The following is a 22,551-nucleotide window of genomic DNA, read 5'->3' as shown; positions in this document are numbered from 1 at the left end:
GTCCCAGCTGTAGTTCCCTGTTGATTGGGGTGATTTGGCTCCTCTGACTACTCCTGCCCCATCCCCACTAGGACAGGAGGAGTTGGTGAAGGGGACAGGGTGGGAGGTTTAATTAGCAGCCAGGGCCAGGCAGCAGGCAGTAGGGCAAAGATCAGGCTGACTTTTCTTGCTACACATCTGCTCTCTGGAAGATGCATTCATGGACTGGCTTAGACTGTGGCTTGGCTATTTTAGGAATATTCTTAACCCTTCCTGAGTTACTCCCATCATCAGACTTCTCTCCCAGAGCACAGAGCACCAGACTGTTCCCCCTCCCTGTTCCCTCCTCCCCAGTCCCTGTTTTCCTCCCTGGCAGGTGAGGTCAGAGTTTTCTCAGGGGTGGGACAAGTTGACTTCTGCCAAGGAAAACTCCCAGGTCCCTAAGCCCCCTTCTTTGTCCTGCCCTGTGCCTTCTTCTTCACTTCATCACAGCTCTGGACTCAGCAAGGTGGCAGAATGGGCATGATCTCAGCCCTTCTTCTCATGTTATAAAATTGGAACCTCCCAGCCTGACCAACACGGTGAAATCCCATCTCTACTAAAAATACAAAAATCAGCCAGGCGTGGTGGCGTGTGCCTGTAATCCCAGCTACTCAGGAGACTGAGGCAGGAGAACTGCTTGAAGTCAGGAGGTGGAGGTTGCACTGAGCTGAGATAGCACCACTGCACTCTAGCGTGGGTGACAGAGCGAGACTCCGTCTCAAAAACAAAACAAAACAAAAAAATTGGAATCCGACTCTCTCATCTGAGGGAAAACAGCTGACCTGCATCCCAGGAGTAAGAAGGGAAGATGCAGTCCTGTCTTCCAACCTCTGGCAGAGCAGGAGCCCCTGCCTGCCTGGCTTTGATGCCCCATTAGAGGCAAGCTTCCAACAGGGTGTCCCATACAGCAGCCAGAGCCCCTCAATGTCCTGGGGTTCCCTCTGCCTGGTTTTTCCTCCACTTCTGTGGAGATGGGCTTTCACCGTACTGCCCAAGCTGGTCTTCAATTCTTGAGCTCAAGTGATCTGCCCACTTCAGGCTTCCCAAAGTGCTGAGATTACAGGCATGAGTCACTGTGCCCAGCTATATTTCTGTATTTATTTGTACAGAAATAAAAAATTCTGAGTTTACACTCATACCTCAGATTCCAGTACAACACCACATGGGGTGTTGGAAGAGGGTTCCCTGTTTTTTCTTTCTCCAGGAGTGACAAACCCAGTTATTATTTATGATACACTTACTTACGCATTCAATTATACTATATAAAGTTGTCTCAGAATTGCTTACCCACAATCCTATGAGAAAGCATATATTTACTGACTAGATTACAGAATTTATGGAGAGTGTTTGCTGCATTTAACCCTACAGAATCCACTCAACATACTGATTTTCAAGGGTACTTGGATTTTTTTCTTTTGAGTGTGGTTATTTTCTTCACTTGTAGTAGAGTTAGGTTCACTTGTTAGTATTTGCATTCCATTTTGGGTACTTCCCTCCCCTATATTCTGGTTGGTTTTAATTGTTTTGTCTACATTTTGAGTATATGAACATTACTATGGTTCTGAGAACCACAAAAAAAGATATATTCAGAGAATTGTCACTCTCTTCTTATCCCTGCTAGCCTGTTCCCATTCCCTCCCTCTTTCCACCCGTTTCCCACCTGCCCCTTATAAGTAACCAATCCGCAATCCCTTTAGTTTCTAGTTTATCCTTCTTGCATTTTTTTTTTAAGTCAGAGTCTTGCTCTGTCACCTAGGCTGCAGTGCAGTGACACAATCTTGGGTCACTGCAACCTCCGCCTCCTGGGTTCAAGTGATTCCCATGCCTCAGCCTCCCGACTAGCTGGGATTACAGGCATGTACCACCATGCCTGGCTTATTTTTGTATTTTTAGTAGAGACAGTGTTTCATCGTTGGCCAGGCTGGTCTCAAACTCCTGGCCTCAAGTGACCCGCCCACCTCGGCCTCCCAAAGTGCTGGGATTACAGGCGTTAGCCACTGTGACTGGCCTTCCTGCACTTTATACAAATAAACAGAGACACTGTATTTTCTTTCATCCTCTCTTTTTTTTTTTTTTTCTTTGGAGATGGATTCTCACTCTGTCACCCAGGCTGGAGTGCAGTGGCACAGTCTCGGCTCACTGCAACCTCCGCTTCCTGGGTTCGAGTGATTCTCCTGCCTCAGCCTCACAAGTAGCTGGGAACACAGGCACGTGCCACCACACCCGGCTAATTTTTGTATTTTTAGTAGAGGCGGGGGGTTTCACCATGTTGACCAGGCTGGTCTCGAACTCCTGACTTCGTGATCCGCCTGCCTCGGCCTCCCAAAGTGCTGGGATTACAGGCGTGAGCCATTGCGCCCAGCCCATCCTCTCTTTTTTACAGAAAGGACAGCATACCATAGATATGTATTTCTGCCCTTCCCTTTTTTCTAGTCAACGGTAAAAACATACTATTTTTAAATATAGAAAAAGAATAGTCAACATTCCAACATGAATTTTAGGAAGAAGAGAAGACACTTAATAAACAACAGCTGTTATGAAGGAAGACTGTAAAGCAGTTGCCAGAACTCTGAGAGGAGATGGCCAGACAGCAAGAGCAGGCAGAAGAGAAATATATCTCAGAAATGAATAGAAGAAAAAAGACTAAACAAACAATGGCAGATAAGCACAAGAAGGCAGATGCCACAGTAGATGCCTACAGAACAGAAATGGAAAACGTAAAGAAAAAAAGGAATTATATGAAAAAGATACACAGTATTTGGGAGACAACAGCAGATATGGAAAGTAGGAAGAAAAGAACTTCATAATGACACTTGGAATTCCCAAAAAAGAAAGCTGAGCAATGGAACAGAGCAAATATTTTAAAACACAATTAAGCAGGAGCTGGGCACAGTGGTGCACGCCTATAGTCCTAGCTACTCCAGAGGATGAGGCAGGAGGATCACTTGAGCCCAGGAGTTCAAGACCATAGTGTGCTATGTTCGTACCTGTGAACAGCCACTGCACTCCTGCCTGGGCAACACAAGGAGACCTCATATCTAAAAAAAAAAAAAAAAAAAAAAAAAAAAAAAGACAAAGGATAACAAGTGTTGGTGACAATGTGGAGAAAAGGGAACCCTCGTACACTATTAGTGGAAATGCAAATTGATATAGCCATTATGAAAAACACTATGGAAGGCCGGGCATGGTGGCTCACACCTGTAATCCCAGCACTTTGGGAGGCCAAGATGGGCAGATCACGAGGTCAGAAGTTCGAGACCAGTCTGGCCAACATAGTGAAACCCCACCTCTACTTAAAAAAAAAAAAATTAGCCGGGTGTGGTGGTGTGTGCCTGTCATCCCAGCTACTTGGAAGGCTGAGGCAGGAGAACTGCATGAACTCAGGAGGCATAGGTTGCAGTGAGCTGAGATCGTGCCACTGCACTCCAGCCTGGACAACAGTGCAAGACTCCATCTAAAAAAAAAAAAGAAAGAAAGAAAAACACTACGGAGATTCCTGAAAAAATTAAATATAGAGCTAACTTATGATCCAACAATCTGTCTTCTGGGTAGATATGTATATATACACATACACACACATGCACAGGTACATATATGCACACACACACATATGTATGTACACATATGTATACACTTTTTTTTTTTTCTGAGATAGGATCTCACTCTGCCACTCAGGCTGGGAGCACAGTGGCGCAATCATGGCTTACTGCACCCTCCAACTCCTGGGCTGAAGGGATCCTCCCACTTTAACCTTCTTAGTAGTTGGGACTACAGGTGTGCACCACCACACCTGGATACTTTTCCTATTTTTTTGTAGAGATCGGGTATCACTATGTCACCCAGTCTGATTTGAAACTCCTGAGTTCAAGCTATCCTCCCACCCCAGCCTCCCAAAGTGCTGGGATTACAGGCCTGAGCTACCACGCCCAGCCTTGAATTAGTATTCAAAGGGCAAGCTGCACACCAGGGAACATTGAACCAGAACAATAATCACTGAGACAAACTCTAGAAAAATTATTGTACTTCAAACATAAAGAAAGAGAGCAAGCCAGAAATATCATGTTGCTTATTAGAAATTCCTGTGGCACTCTGGACACAGTGGCTCACGCCCGTAATCCCAGTGCTGTGGGGAGACCAAGGAGGGAGGATCGCTTGAGCCCAGGAGTTTGACATCAGCCTGGACAACATGGTGAGACTCCATCTCTACAAAAACAAAATTTTTTAATTAGCTGAGCGTGGTGGCACACACCTGTAATCCCAGCTACTTGGGAGGCTGAGGTAGGAGGATCGCTTGAGCCCATGAGTTTGAGGCTGCAGGAAGCCATGATCAGGCCACTGCACTGTAGTCTGGGTGACAGAAGCAGACCCTCCCTGTCTCTACAAAAAAAAAAAAAAAAATTCCAGTAGGGGGCTGGTGCAGCGGCTCACACCTATAATCCCAGCTCTTTGTTAGGCCAAGGTGGGAGGACTGCTTGAGGCCAAGAGTTTGAGACCGGCCTGGGCAACACAGACCAGCCTGGGCAACATCTCAAAATAAGTAATAAATTTAAATTTAAATTTAAAAAAATAAATTTCAGTGGGCATCAGACATGTAGGGCCTGCTCAACCTTCTATGCCAGAAGGCAGTGCAGCCACGCCTAGAAGATACTCAAGCTGAAGAGGGAGCCACAAACCTCAAACCCAGCCAGGGAGAAAGTCTAAAGGCTACAGACTAACAATACCAACCAAACATTTAAAAATCAGAATACTGTTCACATAAGTCCTTTTTTTAAAAAAATGTTTATTTTAACTTTTTTACCTTTTTAAAAATAGAAAATGTGATACACAAAAATAGAATATAATGGGCCAGGCACGGTGGCTCCCGACTGTAATCCCAGCACTTCAGGAGGCTGAGGTGGGAGGATCACCTGAGGTCAGGAGTTCGAGACCAGCCTGGCTAACATGGTGAAACCCTGTCTCTACCAAAAATACAAAAAGTAGCCAGGCATGGTGGTGCATGCTGTAATCCCAGCTACAGGCATGTGCTGAGACAGGAGGCTGAGACAGGAGAATTGCCTGAACCCAGGAGACGGAGGTTGCAGTGAGCCAACATCGTGCCATGCACTTCAGCCCAGGCAACAGAGTGAGACTCTGTCTCAAAAAAAAAAAAAAAAATATATATATATATATATATATATATATATATATATATGAACCCTCATGGACCCATTACCCAGCTATAAAAATTATTAACTCAAGTACCAGATGTCTTATCTCTGTAAACATTTATCATCTGTAACTATTTCATTCTTGAGAAGACTCTGGGCTGGGCGCGGTGGCTCACGCCTGTAATTCCAGCACTTAGGAAGGCTAAGGTGGATGGATCACCTAAGATCAGGCATTGGAGACCAGCCTGGCCAAGATGGTGAAACCCCGTCTCTGCTAAAAATACAAAAATTAGCCGGGCGTAGCGGCAGGCACCTGTAATCCCAGCTATCCCGGAAGCTGAGGCAGGAGAATCACTGGAACCTGGGAGGCAGAGGTTGCAGTGAGCCGAGACGGCACCGTTGCGCTCCAGCCTGGGCAACAGGAGTGATACTCCGTCTCAAAGTAAAAAAAAAAAAAAAGAGAGAAGACTCTGCAGGACTAATTCTAACCAACCAAGAGACAGCAGAAAATATTCAGTCGCAGGAATGGCAAACAGCTTTTAATATCTTCAATTGCAGATCCAAGACAAAAACAAAGGTGTGGTTCAGGGCTAAGGAATGGAATGCGAATCTACGTGCTTTCACAGTGTAGAAATGGGACAAACAGCATTTTTTAAAAAGGAGGGGGGAGGGAGAGAAGTGGAGAGGAGGTGAAAGTGGAAGAATCTGCACCCTGCCTCATGCGTAGTCTGATGGGGGTCAAAGCTGAGAACTCCAGGGGTAGATGTTTGGGAGATTAAATACAAAGAAGCTCATCCTACGGACTGAAAATGGGGATGAAGAAGAGGAGGGAAGAAGGAACACCGTCCAGAAAGAATGGTTTAAGGGAACACCTCCACCCGAAAATGCAGTTATTTGTAAGTGGAACCACAATGTAATATTAGTGACTGTGTGTTGGGCTAGATGGGGAACTGGAATTTGGAGAATTAGGAATTATTTATGGCACTGCTAATGGAAGAACTGATCTCCGGAGAGTTGACTGACACCCAATAAGTGTAGTGTAGCCGGCCGGGCGCGGTGGCTCAAGCCTGTAATCCCAGCACTTTGGGAGGCCGAGACGGGCGGATCACGAGGTCAGGAGATCGAGACCATCCTGGCTAACATGGTGAAACCCCGTCTCTACTAAAAATACAAAAAACTAGCCGGGCGAGGTGGCGGGCGCCTGTAGTCCCAGCTACTCCGGAGGCTGAGCCAGGAGAATGGCGTGAACCCGGGAGGCGGAGCTTGCAGTGAGCTGAGACCCGGCCACTGCACTCCAGCCTGGGCGACAGAGCGAGACTCCGTCTCAAAAAAAAAAAAAAAAAAAAAAGTGTAGTGTAGCCACAGTCCTTCCTCCTCAGCCAGTCTGGGCTGCACTTGCTCCATGAACCTGGTAGAGACAAGCCTGGGCAGTATAAGCTCCCAAGGGTTTCTCTGGTGAAGCTGTCCTCACAGGGTTAACAAGCATTCTACACAGAAATATAGTGATAATTAAGCATTAGCAGCTATAATTAAGCATTAATGAGGCTGTGCTTTGACTAAATTCCTTCTATGGAACTTCCCATGGCACTGGATACTGACCATCTGCATCCCCACTGTTCCTACAGTTCGGCTTTCTGATGTTAGAATCATATGCTTTCGTTTAGGAATTGTTTAAAACGTTTTTTTTTGTTTGTTTTTTCAGTTTTTTTTTTTTTTTTTTTTCCCGAGACAGTCTCACTCTGTCACCCAGGCTAGAGAGTGCAGCGGCACGATCTCGGCTCACTGCAACCTCCACCTCCCAGGTTCAAGCAATTCTCCTGCCTCAGCCTCCCGAGTAGCTGGGATTACAGGCGCACACCACCACACCCAGCTAATTTTTGTATTTTTAGTAGAGACACGGTTTCACTATGTGGCCAGGCTGGTCTCAAACTCCTAACGTCAGATGATCCACCCACCTTGGCCTTCAAAGTACTGGGACTACAGGAGGGAGCCACCGCACCCAACCTAAAATGTTTTTCAGATTCCAAATTCCAGTGAAACAAGTGACCCCAACCAGTTCGAACAGCCCAGAAGAACTTAATCATCATGAGAACACGGTTTTTTCATCTCCCGAGCCCCATGACTTCACTCTGCACTCTTGAACCTATCAAAAATCTCCACATTTTGGCTTGTTCGAAAACTCTTACGAAACCTAGCCCCAAACTTCTCGGAGAGAGATTTGAGGTTTTCTCCCATCTTGTCTGGTAGCCCTGCAATTAAACCTCTTTCTTCTGCTGCAAACCGGTGTTTTGGGTGTATGGACTTGCCCTGCAATCAGGCAAAGGACCTATTACAGAGACACTGGCTGTGTACCCTCCGTGTCCCAGACACGGTCCAAAAGCAAGTCCCACCTGGCCCTGCCCTCCAGGGCTCCTAGTGTTGGGGGAGCAGAGGCACACAGGAACAGGCAATTGCACAGTGCCACGGGAGTGCCAGCTCCATGGGGCTGGGGCAATGTGGAAGGGGCTGCATTGCAGAAATGGCTCCATGGTGAACCTGAAAATGAGAAGTCACTGTCATCCAGCAGGAGAACAAAAGGATGGTCCTCCATGCATTCATTTAGCCAGTGCTGCCTGAGCACCGCGGAAGGCACTGGGCATACACTAAAAAGGAGAAAGGACTGGTTATAGCCCCATGAACCACCACCATGGAGAAGCACACATGAAGGCAACGGATTAATTCACTGTGACTGTAAAAAGGAGGTACAGGGGGTATGAGAATGTGTCACTAGGGACCTGATGCATCGTGTGTGTGTGCGCGTGCGCGCACACCCAAGGCCACTGAGACCTGACGTTTGGAAGAGCAATAGGCAAGGGTGATTTATGGAGAGTATGCCAGGCAGAAAACGCAGCAGGTGTGAAGATACCGAGGCAGCAGAAGCATGATGGGAAGGTCAAGGTGGCTGAGGTGGACAGGGAGAGGGTGTTGTGGGAACAGGCTGGAGGTCTGGGAGGCTCTGCCCTAATCAGCAGGTGGGCTTTTCCTCGGGCTTGTTCCTCTTGCGGTTGCAAGTAGCTGGTTCTAGGGATCCTTTCCTGCCACAAGATGTCCAGTGGAAGACGAAGGGCGGCGTGTGTGTGTGTGTGTGTGTGTGTGTTTTCCTGAGACAGTGTCTCATTCTGTTGCCCAGACTGAGTGCAGCCGCCCTCGACCTCCCGGGCTCAAGCCATTCTCCCATCTCGGCCTCCCAAAGTGCTGGGATTACAGGCTGAGCCACCATGCCCTGCCTTCAAGGCAAGGAAAGTCTTTTCTAGAAGAACTCTGGCCTCAGGCCTCACCTCTCTCCTTGGCCGCACCTGGGTCAGCTTAAGGGGCTCACTCACAAGGAGAATAGGTGAAAAGTCCCTTGGGATTCATCCCTGCGTCACATGGGAATGATGCACACCAGAAGGATGCCGGGCTCTGCCAGTCCAGCCCCACCAGCCTCCTGGAGTGGCCCCGAGGCGCGCTCTCCAGGCCCTGGGACCTGCTCCTGGAGGCGGGGGCTCCTGGAAGCGACCCCGACACTGCTCCAGGTGTCTCTTCAAGGACTTTCCCACGTTTTACAAAGAAACCTTTTGGGGACAGTCAGCAACAAGTAACCGGTCGTGGAACTGTGGCAGCCCTGGGGTGAGGGTGAGAGACCCGTGCTCCGCGCCGGAGATCTCAGACTGGAGAAGGGAACGATCTCCTACGCAGACCTGCACTGCAGCACCTGGGCTGGCAGCCAGACTGGGGACATCGTCCCCTGCTGGGAGGCCAGAGAAGGCAGGGAGCGCGCCTTGAGTCCGCTGGCTGAATCTCCCCAGAACTGGAAAGCACCGCCTAGTCGGTACCTTTGAACTGAAACGCAAAGCCCACGGGCGCGCAGTCCGGAGAGGAGGCGATTGCGGGTGGAGGTAGTGCCAGGGTAAGGACGTGGAGCGGGTGGACAAGAACCGCTAGGGGACCGCTGGGGCGTAACGGGCTTTGGGAGGAAGGGGCCGCAACAGCCTGCGCCCCACCCCAGGGCCGGGCCTCATCCGGCGCTCAACCAGTGCCACGTTGAGTCACCTACCGGCAGGGCATACTCCGTACCGGGGCCGCGCGCGTGAAGTGCTGGGGGATGTTGGGAACCCCAGTCCATCCGGGACCCGCCCAACAAAACCGTTCAGGGCCGGAGGTTACCAGTTTGTACCGAAGGGAAGCGGTGTGGAAGGGAGGGGGGTCTCCTGCACGCTGGCGCAGGAGCGCACGTGCACGGCCCCCCCGTGCTTCGTTCTCACGTGCACGGCCCCGTGCCCCGAAGCCCCTCCCCGGGGAGTGTCAGGGCGGGACCCCGCCGGGCGGCAGCGCCCCACTCAACAAAGCGTCCCGCGTGCCCTGCCCCATGACTCACCGCTGGGTGGGACGGGCTCCCGGCAACCCGCGGGCCCAGACGGGGTAGCGAGGGCCGGAAGCCCGGCTCCCGACTCGGCTTCGCCCCCACGACCTCCGGCCGCCTGAAGTCCCGAGGGGCCGTGGCCCTGGGTCGTCTCCCCTGTTCCCAGCCCCTAGTCCCAGTTGGCAGAGAGAAGTTCCCGAGGCCCCCGCCCTTGCAGGGCTCTTTGCCCCGCCCAGAGCTGAGCCTTCCGAGGATCTGAGGACCGAGTCCAGTCCGGCTCCCAGGAAGGGCCGGGATCCTGGGGCAGGGAATAAGGGGCGGGGGCTGGCTCCAGAGTCGGGCGGGGGAGGGGCAGTAACAGAGATGGGGGCTGAGCCTCTGGTCTGGGAGCGTCGGGAGGCGAGTGGCGGGATGGAAAACATTCCTGAGACAGTTGGCTTGGATTTCCGAATTTGGGAAGCTAAGACGTCAGCTATGGTGGCTCTGCTCTTGGGATGGGAGGACTGGGCCCAGCTTGCGAGGAGTCATGAAGTGAACACAGGATGGGAACGTGAATTTTAATGAGGGGGCAGACCGAGGAGGTGGCGGATGCCCGGAGGTCTGGGCCAGGCTCTGCTGGATGGCGCCTGGAGGGGGGTCACCCAAGTCTCCCTGCTGTTATTTCAGGAGGCCGAATTTTTTCCCGATCCCAGAGAAGGTGTCAGAGGCCTGGCTAGCAGTCTTGTCGATGGTTTCCTGGGTGGTCTTGGCCAGCTGGTCCATGGCTGGGGAAGGGCAGGAGAGAGGGCAGGTCAGGCAGGGCCCCGGGAACCAGTGCACGTAGGTTTAGCCTGGCCTGGGTCTCCCAAGGGACCTGCTTGGGGCATTGTGCACAGAGGGCTCTGCATAGGAGAGGATGTGCCTGGGCCCCGGGCCGGGGTGGGGCGGGGCAGTGGGAGGTGTGCTGGGGTTGCCCGCCTCCCTCCAGCCCCACCAGACCTTTCTGCCCCGCCTCTGTGGCCTGATCCACCACTTGCTGAGCTGCTGCTCCGGCCGCTGACACTGGAACAGAGAGATGTGGCTTTTAGCCCCTGTTGAGGCACCACTGACCACAGGTACCCCACCATTGCCATGCCCCTCATGTGTTCTCCAGAATATTCGGTGGTACAGGTCCAAGGGATGGATGCCATGGAGATGAAGTCCCTGGCCCAGGGCCGCCCAGCCCGAGGGGCAGGATCCCTTTCCATGCCTCTGGGATGTTTTTGTTGATATCTAACTCTGAGCTCCTCCTCTGTGGGGGAGGAGCTTCCCTTTCCATCTCCAGGGCTGCTGAGAAAATGTTGGACAGAGGAAGGAAGGCAGGGCAGGGCCAGGCTGCAGCTAGCATCTGGACTGTTGGCTAATGCTGGGCATAGCCCAGAAGACCCCTGCCCCCTTTTACAGCTTCTCGGCTAGAAGCCTGGCCCAGATGCCTGAATTCCCACCTTTCATGCACTTGGCCCTGGGGCTTGGACTTTTGCCAGGTTCTCACTGCCTCCTCCCTCCTTTGGCCTGCCCCGGACGGCACACAAGCAAAGCCAGTGCCTCCGTGGACAGGCAGCTCAAGGCATTAGGAGACAAGCGCAGGAAGGAGGCAAAACTTCCAAGGCCGGCCATCTCCTCTGGACCACATTTCCGCCTGCCAGGAATGGAGTCACCAGCCCCCGGTGGGCTGACAGGTGGCTCCGGCCTGCAGAGCGGTAAGTCGTCCCTGCTGCTGAACAGGAAAGGGCCTGCCTTATCCAGACCCCATCCTTCGGAGAGGGTTAGTGAGGCAAGTGTGCTGAGAGGCCCCTGGGAACCTCCTCTCGATTTAACCCATCAGAAAGCAGCCCATCCTTTGCACCCAGCTCTCAAATGGAAAAGTGAAGCCCAGAAGGAAAGAAGCTGACACGGAGGCTTCTTTGGTAGCGTTTTAGTCTCAAGGGAAGAACTGTGGGCCTCCCCTGGGGCACTGGTGAAGGAAGGGGTTGGTTTGGATATTGTCTCCTGACTGGGATATGAGCAGGACTGATAAGGAACTGTAGTCCTGAGGAAGGCTGGGCTAGGTACAGGGAGAGCCCACCCAGTGAGGCAGTGGTCTCCTCACAACTCCCATGCCCCCACCGCAGCTGGGTCACCTCCAGAATAAGGAGGAGAGAGCTGGAGGTGGAGGAACTAAGGACCTTCTTTGCCAGATGGGGACTTAAAGGTAAGGCGACGATTACTTTTCGGGGTTGGGGATGGGATGGAAACAAAGCCCTTTGGGGTCTGGGGCAGCCTCTGGTGGCGGGCGCGGGTGGAGGTGATGGCGGGCCGCCCCTGGTCCTGGTCCTGGACCTGGACCTTCACCCTTGCCTGAGGCCTGGGTGGGGCAGCCCAGCGCCGGCATGTCCTCCTCTGAGGGGCTCCCGCAGTGCCCGCAGCGCGGCTCCGGCTCCTCTGGAGCCTCTGTTCCGCTGCCTCCCTCCGGGCACCATCTCTCCGCGGACCGGGGTGGGCGTCCTGCCCGCCCCTGCGTCTCAGTGGAGGACCGAGCCTTCCGAGCCAAGCTGCCGGTCCGCGAACTTGCCGACCGCGCAGACCCGCCGCTTCTGCCTGCGCGTCCACGCAGCTGCCCCTGCCTGGGCCCTAGGTCGCGCGCTGTACTCACCGGCTTCCTGGGCGGTCCCCTCCACCTGTTGCTTCAGGTCCTGCAAGCCCTTGCTGGCCATAGCTTCGGGGAATCTGTGGAGTCGTCAAGAGCAGCCGGAGCGACGTTGGATCCAGCCCAGAGTGGCGCTGCCAAGGGCCAGCTCCGGTTTTTAAGGCGCCCCAGGGCCGGCCTGCCCCGCGTAGGGGAGAGGACGCGGGGCGGTTCCCGTCATACAGGCTCCGGGGAGTGGCCGGGCCCTGCTCCAGAGTCCGCAGGCCAGGGAGCACATCCTGACCTAAGACGGGCCGCCGTGGGAAAGGGGCAGAGGGAACCAGGGACCGAAGAGAGGTTAGGACAGGGGTCCAGAGAGGAGCTGGGGGCAGGAGAAGGGCGCACAGCTCCTCCCAGCTCATCAGCCCCAGCCCTCCCTTTCTTTTCTTGGGCGTGAGCACTGGGTCAGCTCCAGGGCAGGAGCTCAGGGCTGGTGTTGACATTAATGACAGCAGCGGTCTTTTACTGAGCATTTGTCTTGTGCCAGGCGCTGCCTAACACTCTGCAGTCTCTTGTATAATCTTTACAACCACCTCCTGAAATGGGTATTTTTATTAATAGCATCAGTGTATAGGAGGAAACTGAGGCAGCGAGGTCAGCCTCACCCAAACTCACGTGGCAGGGACTTGGATCCTCGAATCTGCCTAGGTGCCTGTCAACCCTAGGGCTCTGGCAACGTCAGAGCCCCCAGCCCCAAACACCTGCAGGGGCACTGCTGACTGGCTCTCTGCCTGTAGCCACTGAAATCCAGTGGATGCAGACGGAGAGGGCCTGGTAAATCCTTCCCCTGAGAGGGCGAGACATAGGAGTGTGCACCTGCAGACCATGCAACCCCAAGGGGGAGAGGGCAGTGTGCCTGTGCAGCCCAGGCAAGGAGACTGCCATCAGTCACTGAAGCCTGAGGAAGCTGGGCAGAAAGCATGGCTCAGGGAGGGCAGGAATAAGCTTGGGCCTTTCAGGTCACCTTTCCTGAGATGGGGCAGGCAAGGCTCTAGGGTACAACTTGTGACTGTTAGGAGGGGACTTAGGGATCTGGGCCAGAGTGGAGAAGGTCATCCCTGGGGGCAGCAAAATAGCCTGTGAGATACATTCCCCTGGCATACAAGGGGGCGCAGGTCAGGCCCCACCAAGCTGGGTGTACTCCCATTCCAGAGTCGGTCTTCAGGACCTGGAGACCAGTGCTCACCCACCCTGCCTCTCTGGGTCTCTCTAACGCTTCCTGTCTGGGGCTGTTTCTTGCACCTCTGGTGGCGTCTCCCCTATTCTGGAGCGCTGGAAAGCCCCTGCCACCCAGGCCGGGTCTGCTGGCACATACCCTGCTTCTAGTGGTACAGGGTCAGCCCCTAGAGGGAGGTGTCTGGATGTGCACCTTTACACACACACACACACACACACACGCTGGGTATGGATTAATGGAGATAAAGTCAATCCTGGGCAAAGGGAAGAGGCAAGCCATGAGATTAGGTGGAGGAAAGGGGAGGGAGCGGGTCTCAGGCAAAACAAAGTGGCAACAAGAGTCCTCCCAGCCCCCGCCCCTCCTCGACCAGAGCCTGGCCTTGCCCTGGGAGTGGCCAGATCGATGCCTGGGGCACTCTGGGGAGCCCAGCTCAGCCCTGCCCTGCCTGGCCAGCCGCAGCCCTGCCAGCCCTCCTGAATCCCACCAGTAGTGTCCAATAGCCAGGCACGCCTTTGAGCACTCCAGTTTATCACAGGCTGCTGGTGCCACTGGGTTCTGGGTCCCATGGGCAATGAGCTGTGAGCTGGACAGGAAGGGAGCAGGCTCTGTGGGGAGAGACAGCCAGTCCCCAGCAGATGATGGTAGTGATAGCTCCGTGTGGCCTTAGTGGCAGGCACTGCAGTCAAACCTCCTGGGTTCATATACTCTTAGAGCAAGCCCCTCACCTCTCTGAGCCTCAGCGTCCCCATTACATCACAGCATCTCCCCAAAGTGTGTTTGTGAAGATTAAATGGGCTGAAGGGTGCCCAGCACTCGGCAGCAGTGGACTTTGTAAGAGGGTCCAGGGCACCGGGGCTTCTCAGACAAGGGCAGGCAGAAGGAGGAAGCACATTACCAAATTACCATTGCCCCCCCCCACCCCCATTTGCTGTGGTGTCACTTTTTTTTTTTCCGTTTTTTCTTTTTGGAGACAGAGTTTTGCTCTTGTCGCCCAGGCTGGAGTGCAATGGCAGGATCTCAACTCACTGCAACCTCTGCCTTCCAAGTTCAAGCGGTTCTGCCTCAGCCTCCTGAGTAGCTGGGATTATAGGTGTGCACCACCATGCCCAGCTAATTTGTGATTTCACTTTCTGCAGTTTCAGTTACCCATTGTTGGGGCTCAGAAACCAATACCCCAATATATAGTGCTGTGACATTCTGAACTGAAGAAGCCTTAAGGTCTCTCCGACCAGGCTCCCCCAGGCCCCTCAACCCTTTGTCTCTTCCAAATCATACGGTGAAGTTGTTCCGTGAAGTCCCTCATCTGCCTAAAGTCTGGACCCACCAAAGAAGAAAACGATGACCCCTGGTCCCTTCCCAGAGTTTTCTCTGACTGAACTCATGTCACAGGGAGAAAGACTGAAGCCTGCTCACACACCTGGACAGGTTTTGCAAACCGTTGTCTGCTGTGTGAGCCCAACAGACTTTGTTCCAGGCCACCGTGTGTTCTTCAAACCCACTGAATTCCCCTGAAAATCATTTACTGGCCCCCTGAAATCACCCGCACTTCCCCATTGCATCTGTACCCCATTTCGTGGTGGGGCAGTCACTCTGATTTCCCCCATGCATGCTAGTGAATGTGTATTCCATTTCTAATCTGCTTTTATGAGCTGACTTTTCAGTGACCCTTCAGATAAGGGAAAGTTTTCCCTTGGCCCCTGCATCGCAATTGGTAAGGTCCAAAATGTCAAATGGAAAATTCCAGAAATAGCTGGTCGTGATGGCTCACGCCTGTAATCCCAGCACTTTGGGAAACTGAGGCGGATGGATAGCTTGAGGTCAGGAGTTTGAGACCAGCCTAGCCAACATGGTGAAACCCTGTCTACTAAAAATACCAAAATTAGCCAGGCGTGGTGGTGCACACCTGTAGTCCCAGCTACTTGGGAGGCTGAGGCAGGAGAATCACTTGAACCCGGGAGGCGGAGGTTGCAGTGAGCAGAGATCACGCCACTATTCCAGCCTGGATGACAGAGTGAGACTCCGTCTCAAAAAAAAAAGAAATAAAAAGAAAATTCTAGAAATAATTCATGTTTTAAATAACTTTTATTACAGTATATTGTTATAATTGTTCCATTTTCTTATTGGTTATTGTTAGTCTCTTACTGTGCCTAATGTATAAACTTCATCATAGCGAAGCACATGTGTATGTGTAGGAAGACACATTATATGTAGGCTACCTTGGTACTATCTGGGGTTGCAGGCAGCTGGAAACATCTTGGGTGTATCCTAGTGGATAAGGGGAGTTGACTGTGCTCCCGCAGGGAGGTCAAAAGCAGCCTCACAGGGTGCAGAGCACATGAGGGTTCAAAGGCAAAGAGCACTGCCAGTGCCCATGGCTGGGAAGGGGCTTCCTGGTGATGTTGGTCATTTGAGTCCAGGAACAAGCCCTGAGTGTATGTGAGAGGGGGTCGTGGGGGTCCTGTGGTAGGGGCAGCAGGGACCCCTCTGGGCTCCTCCAGCAGAGGCAGAGGGCGCTGGAGCCTGGGGAAGGCTGTCGCTGGGAGCCTGGCATAGGTGCCCTCTCCCTCACCCCTATCAGCTGACCAGCCTTGCTTCTCCTTGCTTTCTTCACAGCCCAGAGGACTCTCGGGCACACCCAGGCCCCAGGTGGCCTCCTCCTGGGGTTCATACATGCCTGCTTATGTGCACATGTCTGGACTGGGGAGCAGGAACAGCCCTGACTGCCCTGAGCTGCTTCCAGACCCTTCATGCCTGCCCGTGGCAGGGTTTGGGGGTGTGGAGACCAGCAGCCCCCTGCTCCATTCTGCCTCCTCAGTGGATGCCCATGGCCAGACAGTAGATACAGCCTGGCTCAGCTGGGTCTGACTGGGCTCCCAGCCTCCTGGGCTGCCCTTGAATCCACTGCAGAGGCTGGATGGGGAGGTGGTGTGGACAGGGCAGTGTCTGAAGTCACATGTGGACAGACTCAAGCTCTCGCCCCAACACCCAGGCCTGAAGGCCTGGGGCAAGCCACTGAAATGCTCTGAGCCCAAACTCAGATGAAATGCATCTGAGTATCAAAGGGGAAGGCGGGATGTCGAGGGAACTCTGGTCTGAACAAGCCTGCCCGGCATGCAAGGTTTCAAAACAATGCAGGGCCTGCTGGCCAGTGGCTTATATGAAGGGCTTGCTTAGAGTGGGCTGGGCAAACAGCCCTTTGTGTAGGCCACTGGCCAGCAGGCCCTGGTTGTTTTGAAACCTTGGATTGGGGGAATCCACCGTAAGCACCTTGGGGCCCATGCAGCCATAGCAGGGCTGGGGAGCCACCTGGGCTTCTGCCCGGTCCTGTGCTTCTCAGCAAAACCTGGATCTACAGCTCCAACCTGAGAGGTTTGTTCTGAGGATTAAATAAGGTGAAGTGCTCACAACAGTGCCCAGGCAACGCCTGCGAGGAACTCAGCCGCTGTTGCTTTTCACCACTTTTCTTTCAAGGTGCAGCCTCGTGCATCTCCGCTGTTGTGTTTTTAGTGGCACGTGGCAGGCTTCTGGGTGTAGCAGGGGTGCAAGGGGTACCCAGCTCCAGGTCCAGTGGGGAGCATGAGACTGGGTGGGGCCAGGTGGGAGGCGCCACAGGGTCACCTCCTGTCTCTCCTGGGATCCTCACTGGGTTTAGACTTCTCCATCTTTGAAAGTTATCGTCTGCCCCAGGGAGGATGTTAGGTGGCCCTGTTCCTCATGCGACCCTGGAGCCCAGGCCGCACATGGAGGGAAGACCCAGGAGCCTGTCTTCACCTCCTGCTGATAGTGGGTTCCTCAGGGATGCAGAGCAGGCAGGCGGGGGCTACTCTGAGGCTGAGCTAAGCTGTCCTGTGGATGGGATTGTGAGTCCTGTCGAATGTCTTGGGGAGCCGAAGGCAGTGCTGCCTCCTCCATGTTAAAGGCAATGGGTGGGTTGGGGGTGTTGCTGAAGGCAGCACCTGCTCTCACAGGTCCCATGAATGCCGTGTGTGTGTCCCTGTAGGATACTTGGTCCTATCAACAGGCTGAACCCGCTCCTGTTCCTGGGCGGACCTGGGGACCCTTCCTCAAGCTACACAGCACCCAGAGGAAGCATGGCAGGAGTGGGCTCAAGTTTTATTTGGAATCATTAAAAAAAAAACTCACAGCAGCATATGTGGGGTCAGAAGGACCAGAAGGGCCAGAGGGCGGGCGGGGCCGAGGGAGGGCAGTGAGGTCGGTGCAGCAGCACAGGTGGACAGGCCAAGGGTGGCCAGGGACGAGGGCAGGAGCGTGGGCAGTCGCAGGTCACTCAAGGCGGGCACTCCTTGTGCTAGGAAGGGATGGTGTCCAAGGCAGAGGAGCATTCCTCAGGGCGTCCGCGCTGGCCTGTAGCCCTCTAGTCTCCCCCACTCTGGGCCTGGGAGAGAGAATGACCTGCACACCCAGCTCCGGGCCCCAGCCCTAATGGGCCACCCTGAGTCGGCTGGGAAAGGTTGTCCCCTGTGCCTCATGCCTGAGGGGTCATCCGTGGGGGGACCTCCCACTCAGGTTCAGGGTTAGCCCTGCCCACAATCCCTGTGGGGGCTGCGGAAGGTCTGGTGGGCCCTGGGAGCCCAGGAGGGAAGTAGTGAGTCTGTGGGGGATGGGGTCTCTACCCAGGAACCCCCCCATGGTACACCCCAGAAGCCCAGCTCCTACCTCCTCTGCCACTTCCTCTTTCTCTTTGGCTGCCTCACCCTCCTGTTGGGGGGCAGATGGCTTCAAGTCCTCCTGTGGGGACAAAATGGGGCATGAGACCATGCAGAGAATGCAGACACCCCTAGCTGCCCTGCAACCAGGGCCTTGTCTACCCCGGCCTCAAGGAGGAGCAGAGGCCCCTCATGGCCTTATTGTACTTGGAGGGGCTGGAGGTGTTGGGGGTGTGCAGTTCAAACAATATCTGGGGCTCTGTCTGATGATGCCAAGGCCTTCCGGGGCACCAAGTACCCTGGAGCCCAGCTTCACCCCTCAAGCTGGTCCCCAGTCTCTGGGAAGCCCCTAGCTGGGCTTCATTGATGAGGAACCTGGGTGGGGTGGGGTGGAGTGGGGGTGAGAGTAGGCAGAGGCCCCTGAAGCCCCAGGTCTGACCCCACCCTCAGTAGCCCTACAAGGAAGGCCGATTGGGGTTCACATAGGGACTCTGAGGCCAGGCAGGCTTGGTATGCAGCTCAGGGCCTTGGAGCTCAAAAGTGGTGGGGTGTGTTGGCATCAGATCAGGCTTGCTCCAGGTCCACTTCAGTCGCCAGGAGCATGAGTCCCTCTCCTTGCCTCCTGGACAGGCTCTGGGCTCAGGCTGGTCAGGGCCAGCAGAGGTTACACACTCCTCTCCCACTTTCCATCTTCTTCTATCTCCTGCACTCCATGCCAGCCAGACACTTGCGTGAGAGATCATGACAGCTGGGTATGTAGGACCACACTGGTGATTGGCCTGCACTCTGGCCTCAGCACCTGCCTCTGGTGGGGGGTATCCTGTCACCTCTGTGTTGCCCCAGGGCCATCCTGCCCCTTGACGGAGTGGGGCATAAAAGGGCAGTGCTGTGCTGGCTGGAGTCGGCCAGGCTCTCCAGGGGCAGGGCAGGTGGCCACCTGCTGAGTCCTGCCACCCTAAGGCTGATCATGAGGCCAAGGGCATGAGCGGCTAGATAGTCCCTGCTGAGGCCTTTCACAGTTCACTGGGAGATGAGTCGTGACTGGTTTTTGGGTGTCACCAGGAAATGAGTCTCCCTTGAGGTGGCTCCAAGGGCTCACTAGCCCTGCTCCAGGATTCACTAGGAATGCCCGGGCACCCTCACCCCAGCGTCTCTTTTGCTGGGGGTGAGGAGGGAGGGGCCTCCTGGGGCTCTATGTATTCTGCCCAGGACACATGATGATGATGATGATGATGGTCACCTTCCTCTGCTGGGTGCTCACATAGACCAGGAGAATCACTTCATGGAGGTCATGGCCCTGCCTCATCACACTCCCTGCCTCATCACATCCCCAGGGAGACTGACACTCTCACCTCCATCTTGCAGATGAGGACACGGAGGCCCAAAGAGCTTCCTTCACTTCTCGAGGTCATACAACGAGGAAGGGAAACTAGGAGAGGGAGCAGCTGCCAGCTCCAAGGACATGGAGACCCTGTGCTGGCCCTGGAAGCAGACACCTGGGCATTGCCCCAAAGCCAAGAGGAGTAGGGCAGCCCCCACCATTCCACCCACCCACTCCCAACGCAGGGGTTCTCCATGCTGGGAGCCTCAGACTCCGCCACCTAGGAGGTCTGCAGCAGGTAGGAGAGCTGGACACTGCTCCCCCACCCCACCCCCAGGCTAGAATCCTAGCCCAGGCCAGCACCTGCACTGCCACAGGGTCTCTCAGAGTACAGGCTGCTCAGGGGAATTCCAAGCTCACATGAACTAGCCATGGGACCTTAGGCACATTAATCTCTCTGGGCCTTAGTTTCCACACCGTCTCATGGGATTTTGTGTCTATTAAATGAACTAATAAGCATACAATGCATAAAGCAGAGCTTGCTGTGTCTCAGGTGCTGGGACAACTCACCCAGCAGACACCCGTGCCTGGGAAGCGCCCCACTGCTCCTGTGCTGTCTGCTATTGGGCCGCACACACATGTGTACATTCACACACATGTACACCCACACATTCGCACACAAATGCACCCACATGCTCACTCAGCACTCGTGCACACACACATACACAAAGGCAGCTGCACAGGGTAGGGTCAGAACCAGCACTGCTTTCCCACCACCAGGGGACGCTGCTTCCCTGAGGCTCCCAGCAGGAGGCAGCTGCCCCGCCCAGCGCAGAGAGGGAGGCTGGGCCCTAGGGGCGGGGCGAGTGTGACCCAGCCCCCGGCCTGGTGACCACTGCCCGGGAGGCTGTCTGTTACCATGTGGGACCCTGTTTTCACTTATAAAATGTGGTGTCTCCTAAATGCTGACAGCCGTCCAGAAAGAGTGGTTTTGAGCCTCACTTTCCTTGTCTATGAGATGGGCCCCCAAGTCTCCTCGATGGGGTGGTTGTGGGGATTCCAGACCCGAATGCAGGTCGAACAGCAAGCACGGACCCCACCGTGCTCGGTGCTGAAACTGAAGCCAGCCCCAGCCCCCCGTCATGTTTCCTGGGGTGTGGAGTGGAGTGATGCCGCCTCTACCCAGCAGCCTCTCTGGGCCCAGGAGAGGACTGAGAGGGTCTGAGGGTTGGGGCTCACCTTGCGCACCACCCCGGAGGTGACCGCGATGTTCTCCGCCTCCTCCACGGTCTTGGCGGCCACAGTGTTGACGCTGCTCACCACAGCCTCGCTCACGGCGTTGGCCTGCTCCTTGGTCTTCTCGGCCACTGTGGGAGGACACTGACTGGCCTCCGCCCCAGCCCCCAGGCAGGCCTGCTAGAGTCAGGCTCGCAGCCCCTTACTAGGAGCTCAGAGCCCTGGCTCTGCTGGGACCCTCCCCTGCTCCCTCAGACTCCAGGGCACCTCTGATACTGGTGGGGGTAAGGAGACACCCACCCTAGTTTAGCCTCATGATCTGCAAGGGTCTGCAGGGCTTGGGACCCCAGCTGGGGGTAAGGCAGGACTCTAGGTTTGAGCCCAAGCACTAGGATGCAGGAGCCCAAGGGGTCCCAGCCCCCACGTGTCCCCTGGCCCTGAGGCTCCTCACCTGAGGTCACACTGTGTACAACATTCTCCTTGGTCTTGGTTCCTGGGGAGGAAATGGAGCCGTCAGCCCAGACCCCACTCCAGGTGTTGTGGGCGGTCAGGACAAACACAACAGAACAGCTGGACAAGCTGCAGGGTGGGCGGTGGGGGCCGGGGTGGGGCGGGAGTGAGGATGGTGTCTGTGGGCTGGTGGCCCCTTCAGAGGGCCTCTTCCTGCTGTGTCTGGAAGAAGTGGATGGATGGCAAGGGGACAGGACAGAAGGTGGGGGACAAGAGAGAGCAAGCCTGAGGTAGGGACACTGACTAGACCCAGGGTCCAGCCCCTGCCTGGGTGTGGCCAGGCCTCAGAAGCAGCAACAGGACGGGCCGGAGCTGAGTCATTGGTTTGACCTCCCCTTCCTCCTCCGGAGAGCGCCAGGAGAGGATGCGGGGGAGGGAACACTGAGCCTAGGTCTCATCCCCCAGCCCACCCCTTCTCTCTGGGGAGGGTGGGGATCCGTGGCCTGGCTGCAGCCGCTCCCGTGTGGAGAGGGTGGGGGCCACCTGAGCACAGGCTGCTCATAGCTTCAGGGGCTCCAGGCTCAGGGGAGGCTGGTGTGCTTGGGCATGTCTTTGTGCATGCACAGACAGGTAGCCAGCCCTGTCTGCGGTCTCTGACACCCAGAGGCCCCGAGAAGGCCAGAGACAAACACACATAGGTGTGCACAGGGCATCGTGGGTGCTCCAGGGTCTGGAGACCCCACCTTAATAGCCAGGGCCTCACCCCCTCCCAAAATGCCTCCCTGGGGCTGGGGAGTAAGGTCTGGCAAAGGTAACTGGGCACCTCATCCTCTGGCCACTACACTGTCCCACCCTGCCATGCCCCACTTACCCACATACATGACCCCTTCCTTGGTCTTCTCAGCTGCTTCCGTCACCCCCTGCTTGGTCTTCTCCACCGCACCCACCACGCCCTCCTTGGCGATGGAGAAGCCCTTCTTGAAGACATCCATGGTGGGTGTGCAGGGTTGGGCTGCTGCAGGCAGGACGGAGCTGGATCTCCCTGCGAGCTTCGGGCTGGAGCTGGCTCGAGTGCTGCCGCAGCGGCTGTCCCCGCTGCCTCCTATTGACGCCGATGAAATATTGATGCGGAGGCCAGCTGGAGCCCAGCCAGCCCCGCGTGCAGTGGGGGCAGGGAGGGAAGGAGGGAGGGAAGGAGGCTCAGCCTCACCTTCCTCCAGGATAGGAAGGCAGAGACCAGGCTCCCTGGGCTCCTGCTGGCTCAGCCCAGCTCCCCTGCCCCGTGCCCTCCAGGGGCTGGAGGGGGCTGGCCACCTCCCAACCCATCCCTGTCCCTCATTCATTTGCTGCCCTGCCCACCCATGGGGGCACCTCTAGCTGGGTGCTCTTGGCCCCGGGGGCGCTGTGTCTAGGCTACAACTGGACAGACAGGCACAGAGAGGGGAGGCGCCTTGGTCAATGTCCCCCA

At 55.2% G+C, this 22,551-nt stretch overlaps 2 protein-coding genes across 3 annotated transcripts; both read right to left on the bottom strand.

Moving 5' to 3' along the window:
• Positions 1–10,092: 10,092 nt before the first annotated feature.
• Positions 10,093–12,597, bottom strand: LOC105495976 (adipogenesis regulatory factor). 2 transcript variants are annotated; one of them, XM_011765978.3, is made up of 3 exons: positions 12,200–12,395; positions 10,528–10,590; positions 10,093–10,313 (listed from the first exon to the last, which is right to left on the bottom strand). In XM_011765978.3, the coding sequence occupies exons 1-3, from the start codon at positions 12,258–12,260 to the stop codon at positions 10,207–10,209; spliced, it is 231 nt and encodes a 76-aa protein (XP_011764280.1). In that variant the 5' UTR covers positions 12,261–12,395; the 3' UTR covers positions 10,093–10,206. The 2 variants fall into 2 exon arrangements, with proteins under 2 accessions (XP_011764280.1, XP_070925952.1); XM_071069851.1 differs by lacking the exon at positions 10,528–10,590 and having other exon boundaries at positions 12,200–12,597.
• A 4,906-nt stretch (positions 12,598–17,503) lies between these two features.
• Positions 17,504–22,185, bottom strand: LOC105495978 (synuclein gamma). Its single transcript, XM_011765982.3, has 5 exons — positions 21,955–22,185; positions 21,085–21,126; positions 20,637–20,764; positions 18,087–18,158; positions 17,504–17,805 (listed from the first exon to the last, which is right to left on the bottom strand). The coding sequence occupies exons 1-5, from the start codon at positions 22,073–22,075 to the stop codon at positions 17,785–17,787; spliced, it is 384 nt and encodes a 127-aa protein (XP_011764284.1). The 5' UTR covers positions 22,076–22,185; the 3' UTR covers positions 17,504–17,784.
• Positions 22,186–22,551: the final 366 nt, after the last annotated feature.

The sequence above is a fragment of the Macaca nemestrina genome, chromosome 9 (assembly GCF_043159975.1).
Source record: "Macaca nemestrina isolate mMacNem1 chromosome 9, mMacNem.hap1, whole genome shotgun sequence".
In the NCBI taxonomy this organism is placed as follows: Eukaryota; Metazoa; Chordata; class Mammalia; order Primates; family Cercopithecidae; genus Macaca; species Macaca nemestrina.
Note: the sequence above shows the minus strand (reverse complement) of the source record. Positions and strands in the feature narration are given on the sequence as shown.